Source organism: Zonotrichia leucophrys, chromosome 21 (assembly GCF_028769735.1).
Source record: "Zonotrichia leucophrys gambelii isolate GWCS_2022_RI chromosome 21, RI_Zleu_2.0, whole genome shotgun sequence".
NCBI lineage: Eukaryota > Metazoa > Chordata > Aves > Passeriformes > Passerellidae > Zonotrichia > Zonotrichia leucophrys.
The window spans coordinates 2,566,900-2,579,972 of record NC_088190.1 but is presented as its reverse complement, the minus strand read 5'-3'; the positions used below and the strand labels follow the sequence as shown (position 1 = coordinate 2,579,972).

The 13,073-nt window shown below is 47.8% G+C and overlaps 1 protein-coding gene across 2 annotated transcripts; it reads right to left on the bottom strand.

The window, feature by feature from the left end:
- Nucleotides 1-4: 4 nt before the first annotated feature.
- LOC135456540 (probable glutamate receptor) lies at nucleotides 5-12,602 on the bottom strand. Of its 2 annotated transcripts, none has more exons than XM_064730442.1 (11): nucleotides 12,501-12,602; nucleotides 10,858-10,947; nucleotides 9,228-9,259; nucleotides 8,196-8,255; nucleotides 7,086-7,265; nucleotides 5,178-5,404; nucleotides 4,808-4,905; nucleotides 4,154-4,371; nucleotides 3,399-3,624; nucleotides 2,747-2,994; nucleotides 5-1,713 (listed from the first exon to the last, which is right to left on the bottom strand). In XM_064730442.1, exons 1-11 carry the CDS (start codon nucleotides 12,586-12,588, stop codon nucleotides 1,612-1,614), a joined length of 1,569 nt encoding a protein of 522 aa, XP_064586512.1. In that variant the 5' UTR covers nucleotides 12,589-12,602; the 3' UTR covers nucleotides 5-1,611. The 2 variants fall into 2 exon arrangements, with proteins under 2 accessions (XP_064586512.1, XP_064586513.1); XM_064730443.1 differs by having other exon boundaries at nucleotides 10,858-10,944; nucleotides 12,501-12,592.
- Between the last annotated feature and the right edge of the window lie 471 nt (nucleotides 12,603-13,073).

Genomic DNA, 13,073 nt, shown 5'->3' with positions numbered 1-13,073 from the left:
CTCATTGTTTATTTTGGTAAGTGTTTATTTTAATGCTGCAGTATTTGTGATGAAAAGACTTTATTTTTTTGTTCTGTGAGACATTCATATAGAAATATATTTAAATGTCAATGAAACCTTTTTTTATACATCTCTGCCTACTCTGCCAGCAGTGACACAGCACCTACCAAATAGTTTTTAACTGCTAAGTGAACCTGTTGTTGCATTTCCTGATGTTGCATTTTCAGCTTTTAGACTTACCTAAATCTCTCCTGCTCTGTGCAGCTCAGCTGATGGAAGGGCTGATCCACGTTCTCACCCCACAAACGCTGCTCAGGCTGTGACTGAGCCAGGGCTGCTGCAGTCTGAGTTAAGGACCAGCCCTGGTTTCCCAACACCTGGAATTCCTAACCCCTTGTTTGTTCCCATCAGCAGGAGGGACCATGGAGGGAATCCTGGAAGGATGAGGGAGTCCTGCAGCTGCACTGAATTCCTTCACAGCAGCTGAAGCTGAGTCTCACTGAATTCCCTCCCAGGGAATGAGCAGTGCTGGGTTCAGGATCACCCATAACTCCCCATCCTGAACTCCCCTGGTTTTTGTTCCTTTCAGTTTTCCCTCGTGGGACTGACAAGGATTGGTGGTTTTGTTTCTGCAGTGCAATTACAGCCATTCCCAAGGAACCCAATTTGTTTTTTCCCTCCTTCAGCTATGCAGTTGATACATGGAGTGATTTCACCACCAGTTTGCCCTAACACTTAAATGCCTCAGCCATCCCAGCTCTGAAAGGGAAAACAGCTTAATGAGGAAGGTGTTTAACATGCAGCTGAGAAAACTTCCCCTGAACTTCAGCATTGTTTGAGAGCAGGAGAGTGATGCAAAACACCCTCACATCTCCCCTTGCAGGGGAGCTGGGGCTCTGCTGTGTTTGACTCATCCCCACACTCCTTCCCTGCTCTGGTACTGATGAATTTCCACTGTCAATCCTAATTCTTGGGCAACAAGAACAAAACATTGTCACTCCTGTGCTGGGAAGGGTCAAAGGACAAGCCCTGCCTGGCATTTCTTAGCTCAGCTGCCACCTTGGTGGCAGGAGCTCCCTTTTGGGGTGCAGGCAGGGCCTGTTTGGGGTTACACAGCAGCACTGTCAGTTCTGATCCAGGAATTGCCCTCCAGGGACCAGCCCCTCCTCTCAGGCAGGGCAGGGTGAGGCTATTTAGAGCTGCAATGCTTAAGCTGCTGTTCCTGATTATGAGACAGACAGGAGCTTTAATGTTCCACGGCTGTTCCTCACACAGGAATTAGTAGCAGAGGCTTCACATTAACCTGTTCCCAGTCACTTCCTCCTCCAGGCCTTCATGGACTTACAGGGTGAACTTCAAACCTAAACATGGATCCACCATCCTGGCCAGCTCTGCTCCAGTTCATCCATTTGTCACAGCTCCACTCTACCCCTTAGCAATTTAAATTCTTCCCAGCCACTTAATTTCCTGTGTCTGCAGCTCCACCACCACTCCAGAAGTGCTGTGTGTGTCTGTAATTAGCAAACTAACACTCTAGGCTAGCAGAAAAACATCTTCCTACACTGATACAGCTCCTAGGACGTGGCACAACCCTAACACAGCAAAAACTCCTCAAGCATTTGCCTTCCCTGGCGTGTCCTGGCTTTGTCTGGCAGCTCCTTTTATGCGTAGACGAGTGCAGATTTCTTCTGTGAAAACAGAGCAACAGGATTTCTGAAAGAGAAAGGAGAGAAGGCTGTGGGTGGTTGTTCTGTGGATCCATCCTTTCCATGTGCACGTTGGGAGGGCTGGAGAGCAGGAGCACCAAGGGGCACTGCTGCAGTTTCACTGTGTGTGTGTTTTCCTTGTCTGATGACTAAAGAACAGAAAGAACAGCCACCCCTGGGAGTAAACTCATTAAGGATCATTTACTGTCCTCTCTAACACCCAAGGCAGTGCAATGCAGGTTGGCTCACTTGGGAGTTCAGGGAATGTGATTTAATTTGGTTTTTGTGGGGGGGGAAAGGGGTGCTGGGGTTTATTTTATTTCTATATATTATGTTTATGCTGTTCAGGCTACAAACCCATCCCACAGCTCAAGCTGTGAAATTTTAGCACTTTAAGGAGTAACTGCACAGCCTCCCCTCACCCCTTGCACAGCTTTCCTTAGAAAACCAAGGTTGGGGTGGAAAGGCTGGTGCAGGAGGGACGTGGGGAGGCAGGACAGGAGCTGGGCCCACCTTGGAGAAAGGAGGGACACAAGGGGACAGGACAGGATTAAATACAGGAGCCAGGGCCCACCTTGGAGGAAGGGGGGGACAGAGAAGACAGGACAGGACCTGGAGCAGGAGCCAGGGCCCACCTTGGAGGAAGGAGGGAAATAGGAACATAGGACAAGGTACAGGGCCCACCTTGATGGAAGGAGAGACATGGGGAGGTAGGACAAGGTGCAAGGCCCACCTTGGAGGAAGGAGGGACACGGGGATGCAGGATAGGACCTGCAGCAGGAGCCAGAGCTCATTTTGGTGGAAGGAGGGATAGAGGAACACAGGACAAGGTGCAGGGCCCACCTTGGAGGAAGGGGGACACAGGACGGGGCTCAGAGCAGGAGCCAGGGCCCACCTTGGTGGAAGGGGAGACACAGATGCAGGACAAGGTGCAGGGCCCACCTTGGTGGAAGGGGGGACACAGGGAGGCAGGATGAGGTCCAGGGCCCAGCTTAGAGAAAGGAGGGACATGGGGAGACAGGACAAGGTGCAGGGCCCACCTTGGCGTGCGCGGCCGCGCGGCGGCTGCTGCTGGAGAGCTCGGCCAGGGCGGCGAGGATGCCGAGGGCGAGGCCGATGCCCAGCGTGAGGAAGAGCCCTCCCAGGGCCGGCGGCTCCAGGGGCCCCCAGCGCTCCCGGCTCTGGCGCAGGCAGCTGCTCTCCCACCATTTGTTCCTCAGGTAGTCCAGGTCCCCCGACTCGCGCAGCTTGAGCACGGCGATGGACAGGGGCTTGGTCCAGGGGGATGCTTGGGGAGACAGGAGAGAGAGGAGGATGGCAGAGCCCCCAGCCATGGTTTAGTTAAACATTGCTAAAGGGGGCAGAGGTGTCACTGAACACAGCCCTGCTGCCAAAGGATTTTTCTGGCTAACAACAATCCTGCCTTGGCTAGAGGAGTGGTTACACCTGGGGGATAAGGGCAGAGCAAAGGTGCTTTGGGAAGAACATGAGCAGATTGTCCCCTGCTCTGCATTCCGGGGGCAAGGCCACCAGGAGATGGAATATTTGTGGATTAGAGTCCAAAATGAGAGCCAGTGTAACTCCCCACAGAGCAGTGACCCCGCCACGCAGCGTTCTCAGTCTGGTCACCCTGACAGCAGTGCTGGCTCTCCCTGTTGGGTATCCCAGAGAGCAGAGGGGACAGGGACTCACCCTGGGTGGTGGCAATGCCAAAGCCACGGGCCCCGATGACCTCGGGGGCCCTGATGAGGTTGCAGTGGCGCGCGGCCGCCAGGTCCTGCGAGATGGACTCGCCGATGAAGGCGTAGTTGGAGTCCATCACGCGCTGCACGGCCTCCTGGTAGGTCTTGACCAGCACGTGCTCCCTCCTCTTCTCCATGTACTCATAGATCATCTGGTGGATGGGGTTCTTGGAGTTCTGCAGCACAAAAATCCAAGTGTCAAACTCAAACATTGAACCCAAGTGTCAAAAAATCCAAGGGTCAAACTCAAGGGTGAGACAACCACCAATAAAATCAAAATCTGCCTGTATGTACAAGGGTTGTAAAACAGCTTGGAGAAGAAGAGCATTTAAACCATTTGTGAACCCTTGCAAGCACAGATTGTCCCCAACATTGGGGGACAAGCATGACACAAGTGTCACAGATGGCACTAAGGGGCACAAGGGCAGCCCCTGAAGAGTAGAGAGATTTTAAAGGAGAATTCAGAATAAAAATAAGAATTCTGTGCCTGCTTTTGTGTGGGAAGAGGTGGAGGAAGGGCTGAACAGAGCAATAATCAATAATAATCAACAATAATAAACAATATTATTTGAAGTATCCCAGGAAAAGTGAGGGAGTCAGCAGTGACGAGGGTGCTCTAGGGGTTATAAGGCCTGAGCTGTGAGACAGCCCCAGCCCTGCAGTCCTACAGCCCCTGTGTGTGGGCACAAGGAGATTTCTCTGCACCTTGAAGTAGTAGAAGGTGGAGGAGCCCTCCAGGGTCCCAAACTCCAGGTTCCTCTGTTTGACCAGGTCCTCGAAGGTCTGGATGGGGAGCTGCTCGCTGCCGGAGCTCAGCAGGGCCGTGAAGTTGGCGATGTAGGCAGCCAGCAGGGCCAGGGTGAAGAGCCACCAGACCACAGCAATGACCCTCACCGACAGTGCCTGGGGCCTGGGGGTGGCACCTGCACCACAGGGAGCCAAAACATCACATAAACCACACAGGAGGGGATGTGGAGCCAGAGATACACCAAGAAATGCAGATCTGAGTTACAGAGACTTCACTGGAAATAAAGGCAAATTGCAAACCCTGCCTGCAGCTACACAGGGCCTGAGCCTGGAGGGTCCCTCTGTGCTGCTCTGGGCAGGGCACAAAGCTGCACAAAAATTCTCCTTTGTACAAAGCAGCCATGCCATGCTCAGCTGGGCATTGCCCCAAGAAATGGTTGCCCAGAGCAGAAAATATTCCCCAGTCAGATTCAATCACCTGTACAAGCCCAGCAGGTCTGTACTCACACCTTCCCAACCTGCTTTCCTGCTCCAACTGTCCCTGCTAGGACACATTTCCACCCCAGTGTCACAGAAGGAGCCGTGTGCACCATCATCATCCTCCCAGCTCACCCTGCAGGGCCAGTGCTCCTGCTCCAAACCAGAGGCTGTTCAGGAAGGTGAAGTGGTTCTCTTCATTCTTTGGCTCGTTCCACTCAGAGGGGCTCAGTCTGTGGGAAAATGACAGGGTAAAACCAGACATTCAGAGGGAAAAAAATAAAAATAATCCCCATCAAGAGATCCTCACGGGGAGATCCCACTCATAATGCTGGCTTAATCTGACAGGGTTTAAGAATTCTTAGCCCTTGTACTAGAGCTGTACAGGAGGTTCCTCAGAGCAAAAGGAAAAAAAAAAAAGCAAAAATCCTGGGATTTTCTGAGCTGTTCATAGGTGAGAAAGGCACTGACTTGAACACAACCTGTGAAAGAAATGCATTTGTACCTGGCAACAAGGAAGAGGCAGAAGCAGGTGAGCAGGTAAGCAAACAAAAGAGCTGTCCAGGTCTCCTTGCTGAAAGGGGACAGGAAGTGGAAGAAGGACATGTCCTGCGAGGCCGTGTCCTTGCGGAGCAGGATCCCGATGCCAGTCTGCAGGAAGGGGGTGGTGAAGGACACCACCTCCTCCCTGGCTGAGGTGACAGTCAGGGGAGCCACTGCAATGTCAGCTTCCTGCCAAGGAGACAAAAGCAGTCAGCCACCAGCCCAGGGAGCATTTCTGTCCCTCAATCATTTCTGTCCCTCAAGCAGGTGGCTCCCTGGCTGCATAGGCAGGTGCTCCATTATTAAACTTAGAACTTCCTAATATTTTACTAGATACACTTTTTTGTAATTTAAAGTGTTATTTTAGACAAGCATCAATACACAAACCATTATTCTATTTGTCCTTACTTTTCGATTTCTTATAAATTTTTTCTACTGCCAAATCTTACAGTTACTGCTTAGCTCTAATCATAGTTCTACTGGCTCTAAACCTGCCTTTTGCAGCTTTCCCAAAAGCCTCTCATTTTAAAGATTCCCACAGAAATGGCATCACATCTCCAGTCAATAGCCTTGGGATGTGACCCCCAAGGAACAGGACAGGTTTCTCATGAATGTGTATTTATATTTTTAGGTATTCAATACTCTTATATACTTGTAGATAAAAGGACTCTGTAACCACCTGTAAATTGCAGTGTGTATTTGGGAATTATCTCACAATAAACACACACTTTCTAACTTTAAACTGTTAGAGAGGTTTCGTCCCTCACAGTTGGATATGGGTACTAAATCAACACCCACATTTTTAATAAATCATAGTTGGATATGGGTACTAAATCAACACCCCTATTTTGAATAAATCATAGTTGGATATGGGTACTAGATCAACACCCCTATTTTGAATAAACCATAGTTGGATATGGGTACTAGACCAACACCCCTATTTTGAATAAATGGTTGGATATCGGTACTAGATCAATATCTATATTTTTAATAAATCACAGTTGGATATGGGTTCTAGATCAACATCCATATTTTCAATAAACCACAGTTGGATATGGGCACTAGATCAGCATCCCTATTTTCAATAAACCACAGTTGGACATGGCTACCAGCCCAACACCCCTATTTTGAATAAACCACAGTTGGATATGGGCACTAGATCAGCATCCCTATTTTCAATAAACCACAGTTGGACATGGCTACCAGCCCAACACCCCTATTTTGAATAAACCACAGTTGGATATGGGCACTAGATCAACATCTCTATTTTCAATAAACCACAGTTGTATATGGGTACTAGATCAACATCTATATTTTCAATAAACCACAGTTGGATATGGGCACTAGATCAACATCTCTATTTTCAATAAACCACAGCTGAATATGGGTACTAGATCAGCATCCATATTTTCAATAAACCACAGTTGGATATGGGCACTAGATCAGCATCCATATTTTCAAGAAACCACAGCTGGATACAGGCACTAGATCAGCATCCCTATTTTCAATAAACCACAGCTGGACATGGGTACCAGCCCAACACCCCTATTTTGAATAAATGGTTGGACATGGGTACCAGCCCAACAGCCCTATTTTGAATAAACCACAGTTGGATATGGGCACTAGATCAGCATCCCTATTTTCAATAAACCACAGTTGGACATGGGTACTAGATCAACATCCATATTTTCAATAAACCACAGTTGGATATGGGCACTAGATCAGCATCCCTATTTTCAATAAACCACAGCTGGACATGGCTACCAGCCCAACACCCCTATTTTGAATAAATGGTAGGACATGGGTACCAGCCCAACAGCCCTATTTTGAACACCCCAGCCCTGCAGGTGCCTGGGCCAGGCTCCCTTACCCTGCGGAGGATCTCGCCGATCATGCCGCTCCAGTTGCCCCCGGCCGCCACGGCGCCGTACTGGCCGTCGCCCACCACCCTGACGCGGTACTGGAAGCGCAGCATCCCCGCCAGGGCCGCCAGCAGCTCCATGCAGTACCCCTCCAGCTCTGCTCCCCTCACCATCACGTAGGGATCCTCCTGGCATGGAGGGACGGACACACAGCCAGGTCAGCCCAGGGGGGTTCAACCCGGCCTTGGTAAAACCGCACCATTATTCCTCTCCAATTTTTTTTTAATTAATTTTTCCCCTTTTTAATTTTTTTTCCTTTTTTTTTTTACTTTTTATTTTATTTTATTGATATCAACATTTTCCAAGATTCCTCCCCCCCAAAAAAAATTCTCAATTTCCTGAAGTTTCCCAGAATTCCGGAAGGATTTTTTGGGATTTTAGGGATTTTTGAGATGCGAAATCCTTTGAAATTCCCAGAGTTGCCTCAAACCGGGGGGTTCCGTTCTCATCACAGCCCCCCTCCAAAAAAAATTCCAGAATTACCAAAATTCCCAGAATTTCCAAAAATTCCTGACCCTCCCTTTTTTTCTTTTTTTTAAACTTTTTTGTTTTTTTAATTGATACCAACACTTTCCAGGATTTTTTTCCCCCCAAAAATTCTCAAATTCCTGAAGTTTCCCACAATTCCAGGAGGATTTTTTTGGATTTTGGGGATTTCTGAGATGCAAAATCCATAGGAATTTCCATGGTGGCCTTGAACCAGGGAGTACTCATCACAGCCCCCCCCCAAAAACATTCCAGAATTTCCAAAATTCCCAGAATTTCCAAAAATTCCTGACCCACCTTTACAAAATTCTCAAATTCCCAAAGTTTCCCGCAATTCCAGGAGGATTTTTTTGGATTTTGGGGATTTTTGAGATGCAAAATTTATGGAAATTCCCAGAGTTGCCTCGAACCGGAGGGTTCAGTTCTCATCACAGCTCCCTTCCAAAAAAAATTCCAGAATTCCTAGAATTCCCAAAAATTCCCACCCCCCTTTAGTGAAATTAGGCTCCTGACATGGTTTTGGGCGGGAAAAGCCCAAAAAAAAGCTGCTCCCTGCCCTGTCAGGGCCTTACCAGGATGGTTGTGACAGTCAGGGTTGGAAGTCCCTCTCCTGTTCCCCGATGGTCTGTGCCCTAAAAAGCAGAAATTGAGGAACTCTTGGGTTTCAAGGCTTTTCAAAGTTATTTTAGGGTGACCTGGGAGGTGCAGGGGGGTTAAACCGGCCCTAAACCTGCAGGGGCTGCTGCTGTTTCCTAATTAATAAATCACAGCGTTTCACTTCATTGCCTGCTGCAAACAAAAATCGCTGCAAATGTTGCTGCACATCTTCGGATGGTGCGTGCAGCCTCCCCAAGAGACCAATTCCTGCTGCAGACAAAAGAATTAGCAGCCAATTAAGGTCTCATTAGAGAGCAATTCCAGGAGACACAGAACAGTTGGAAACCTGAGAGGAGGAGGAGGAGGAGAGGAAAAGTGGATTCATTTGTGTGAGTTAAAGATACATCTTCCAATTTTACAGTCACTCCAGAGGATTCCTCATCAAAGGCACTGCAGGGCAATTGAAGTTTTTTCTAGTGAAGTGTCAGATTTTGTGAGGTTTGTTGGTCTTAAATGTGTCTGCTTATTGGAAATTACAGGGTGATATTTCTAGACAGAGAGAGGATGTATATATGTGTGTGTGAATATATAAATATATAAATATACAGTACAAAACGTGCAAAAGAAACCTCAGTCCTTCCAAAGGATCTTGTTTGAATTCTCTCTGTGCAATGGAAGGGTTTGAGGGATGAGCTTTGAGTGGAAAGCTGTGATCACAAGTTCCCCAACTCTACCAGCCATGAAGACAAGGGCTGCTGGCAGGTTCTTCCCTGGGGCACAACTGAATTCTGAGCTCTGGATAAAAAATTCAGTCAAAAAAAACCCCACAAAAACAAACAAAGGAAAACAGCACAGAGACACAGCCAGCCATGAACAGTGTACTTAAAATAATAACTCTTCAAAGATGAAAATATTTTACATTCTGATCACTATTTCTGAAATAAATATGTAAAATCATCAGCCCCACGCCTTCGTTAGTGGCTCTGCACTAATGAACTCAGACATACCTTACTCATAGCATCATCATTCCTCCCAGCTCCTGGAAAAACACAACAAAATCAGATTTGTGTGGGGTTTGTGTTCACAGCTCCTCATTCCACAGCGCACTGAAATAATCAGAACAATCACCCCCAACTCCCAAACTCCCTTTGTTTCCCCCCAGGGCACAAAAGAAGGCAGAGACAGCAGACAGGGGCTCAGGAGGTTCTGGTGTCACTTAATGGTGTCATTGATGTCCCTCAGCCTCTGAGGGGCTCCTGCACAGCCAGTCCATCCCTGAGGAGGGGCAGCACCAGCTCCTCTTCCTCACACAGCCCAGACCTTCCCCCTTTCCTGCCCAGCCCCATCTTTCCCTCAGGAGAAGCCAAAAGTCCCTCACCACCCACTTCCCACCCACTGATTTTTCTTACCCTTCCTTTCCCCTACTCCTGGCAGGTTCTGCATCTGAGATGCAGAATTAAAACAACAATTTTGTCAATATATTGCTCATTAATTGCCCAGAATGATTTTTCTAGAATCTGCTTAGCATTGTTCCCTGGACTCAGAGAATTCGCAGCACAAAAGCCAAAAATCCCTCAAGATAAATTTAAAAATGCAGGATGTTTTCACTCTTTCCAGCAAAAGCTGTGAGTTTTTCTCTAAATATAACAGCATATTCATTCATTATGTATTTATTTCTCCTTCTTTGGTGTTGAATTTTCTGGCCTTGCGCTGAACTCCACATTATTGTAAAACAAAACCTGTTTTTTCCCTCTCCACTCCACTTCTCCATGGGGGCTGGAAATCTCCACAAAGGAGTTCTCTTGTCTCCCTTTAGAAACCCTTTAAAGCCAGCAGCAGCTTTTGGAGGCCCCGTGGGGTTCCTTGGAAGGCAGCAGAGCCTTCTGAGGGCTCCAGCTCCCAGCTCAAAGCCCCTTTGTGAGCCCTCCTGAAAGGCCCAGGGGCGATGGGGCTGCAGCACCAACCCCAGGTCATGGCAGGGACAGAGCCCAGCATCGAGGATTCTGCTGGGAATCCTCATGGAATCCTCCTGGAAATCCTGAAATTCCTCCTGGAAATCCTCCTGGGAGGCAGCAGCAGCACAGGACAAGGGAAAGGTTCATCCCTCCCTTCCCCATTGGTTGTAGGAAGAGACTGTGGCTGTAAAAAATCAGCTTTTTCTTTGCTCCTGCTACCCTGGGCTTGCCCAGCCTTCCAAAGGGAGGCTCCTGCTGGATTCCTGGGGAAAAGGCTCCTGGCACTGCTCAGGACTGGCCACCTCACCTCAGTTTTCTCTTCCATCCTCAGCACACCTTGCTGCAGCTCAAGGGAGCATAAACTCACAGAAATGCAGCTTTAACCACAATAACCACACCTAAACCCACCCCTTTTCCTTGGCTTTTTTCATCTCCCCCCATCTCTGCCATCTTTTAGCAGCAAAGACACTTGGGGACATCAAAGACACTTGGTGGCACCCACAAAGTCCCAGCCACCAGGCAAGCCCTGGGGAATTTCTTAATAACCCATTTTAAAAGCAAATTCTGAGATTAGGACAAAATCCTGCAAGCACTGGCAGGTAAAAACTGAAGGAATTAATGATTTAAAGAAAAATGAAAGCAGGTTTGGGTGCAGGCAACACTTCTGGATGCTTTTCCTCACCTGCCTGGCTTGATTCCCTCAGGAGCAGCAGGGCTGTGAGCACACAGATTGTGAGGTGAAGTGATTTATCCATGGGAGCAGAAATTCCTGCTGGAGGTGAAAGGCAAGCAGTTAAACCTGGTTCTACAGTTCCCCATCACTGGCTGAGAGCACTTTGTGCTGGATTTTCTGCTCCTTTTTCTGTGGAGCCACAATTCCAAATGAAGTCTCCAGCTGAAAACAGTCACTGCTGAGCTCAGCCAGAACAAAAACTAAAGAAAGGCTCTGGTGAAGTCCCCACTGCAGCAAAAAGGATGTGACAAACCTAAAAAAGGGCATTTACCCACTGGTGGTTCTCTCCCTGTGGGTTTTCCCTCAGGGAAAGGGCAGGAGGGGAAGCAGCAGCAATATTTTTAATGGTATTTGTTGTCCAACAAGATACAGGACACCATTACACCAGAAATTATAAAAAATAAATTAAAAATGCCCAAGAAAACTTATCACTCATGAGAGTGTGTAGACAAAAATATACTACATGTGGCATTACTGGCAAACACTGGATTTAGTGATTTTACCTCAACAGCTTTTAGGAAATTTCCCAATCCTGCATCCCATGAAAACTCAGCATTACAGCTCAGCACTTTCCCTCATTCATTTCCCCTAATGAGAGAAATAACTCAGACCTCCACAGGAGGTTCTCTCCAGGTTAAATTTCAATGCTGATTTTGTTGTTGCTGCTGTTAAAATTTTCTGCCAAATGGGAAAATGTTGATCCTTGTGAAAGGATCCCAGAGGAGAGGGCTGAGATCTGAGCTGGGCATCAGCCAACACCTGTGGGAAATGGATTTGTAAGGAATTCTCAAAAGCTGATGGAAAGCTTATAGAGTCTTGTACATCTGTATGCAAATACTGAGATGAGGTGTGCTGATTTAGGAATGGAATAGAGATGACGTTGTTGAGAGATTGAACTAGAAATAAATTTCAACAAGTTTCAAAATACAGCCTTGCAAAAAGACCAGATATTTTAGAGAATTAGAGCTGTGAAAGATGCATTGTATTGCAACCAGGATATGGGCCGGCTTCTGATGGAATGGTGTTGAGTTTTACATCTCCTGTGTCTCACAAGAGACTGATAATGGAACAAAAACTTTTAAAACACCTCTCAGTTGCCCCATCTCTGTAAAAGCTGAGAAAACCAGCAAACACTGACTTTATCCTACAACTGCTTTTTAGACAAAGTAGTTGCTGCACTTGGCTGTTGCCAGAGCAGCACAAAAACTGAGCAGCTTTAACCACGGGGGGAAAAAAATAAAATGAAAAGAAGCAGCAGCCTTCAGGCTGAGCTGTGCTTTTCCTGGTAGGTTTAGCCTCTAAATTCCTGTTTCTTTTCTCTTACAATTTGGTATATGCAACAAAATTAACTTCTGTTTCAAGTGGCCTCCTATAAAAAACCCCAAACTGATCAGAGCTCCTCCAAAAAACCCCAAACCATCAGAGCTGGTACTGCTGGCATCACCTCGCACAGAAAGTTGTTAAACACGCTGCTTATCTAAAAGCACAAACAGGGTGCAAATGGGGGTTAAAAAGCCAGGAAGGAGCCGGTGGCAGCGGGCTTTGCCCCTTGCCAGAAGCAGAGCACGAACTGAAGGCAATTTCTCACTTACAGCGACTCCCTGGGGCCGTCTGTCTGTCCGTCTGTCCGTCCCTTCGGGATGCCCAGCACAGGAATGAGGATCCTGCAGGTTTGGGCATCCCGTGCCGGGTTAAATACCCGGGAGAGGAGAAGGAGGAGGAGGAGGAGGAGGAGGGGCTTTAAACGTGCCAGCTGGACCAGGGGACACCTTCGGGGGAAGGAGGAGACCTCACCAAAGCAGCTCTGGAGGCAGCTGGGTCCCACAGCTGGATGCTGCATCAGGACTCACGGAATTGTCCCTCTGTCCTGTGGAGCTGCTGTAAAATTCCTCCCTTTGGAGCTGTCCCCAGCAGCTGTGCCCGTTTTCCTGCCTGTTGGTCACACAGACAAAATCAGCTTTGAAAGACACAATGTTCATTATCACAATTGAATGTTCATTATCACAACTGAATGTTCATTATCAGACCATAAATCCACATCCAGCCATGGCCAGTACACTGCTTGTGATCTGGAGACTCTGGATTTCAGATCTCACTATTTAATGAACTGAAATGCACATCCTGGAGTCTCAGGGTGCACAGGAAGAGCAGAAGAAGGAAGAGCA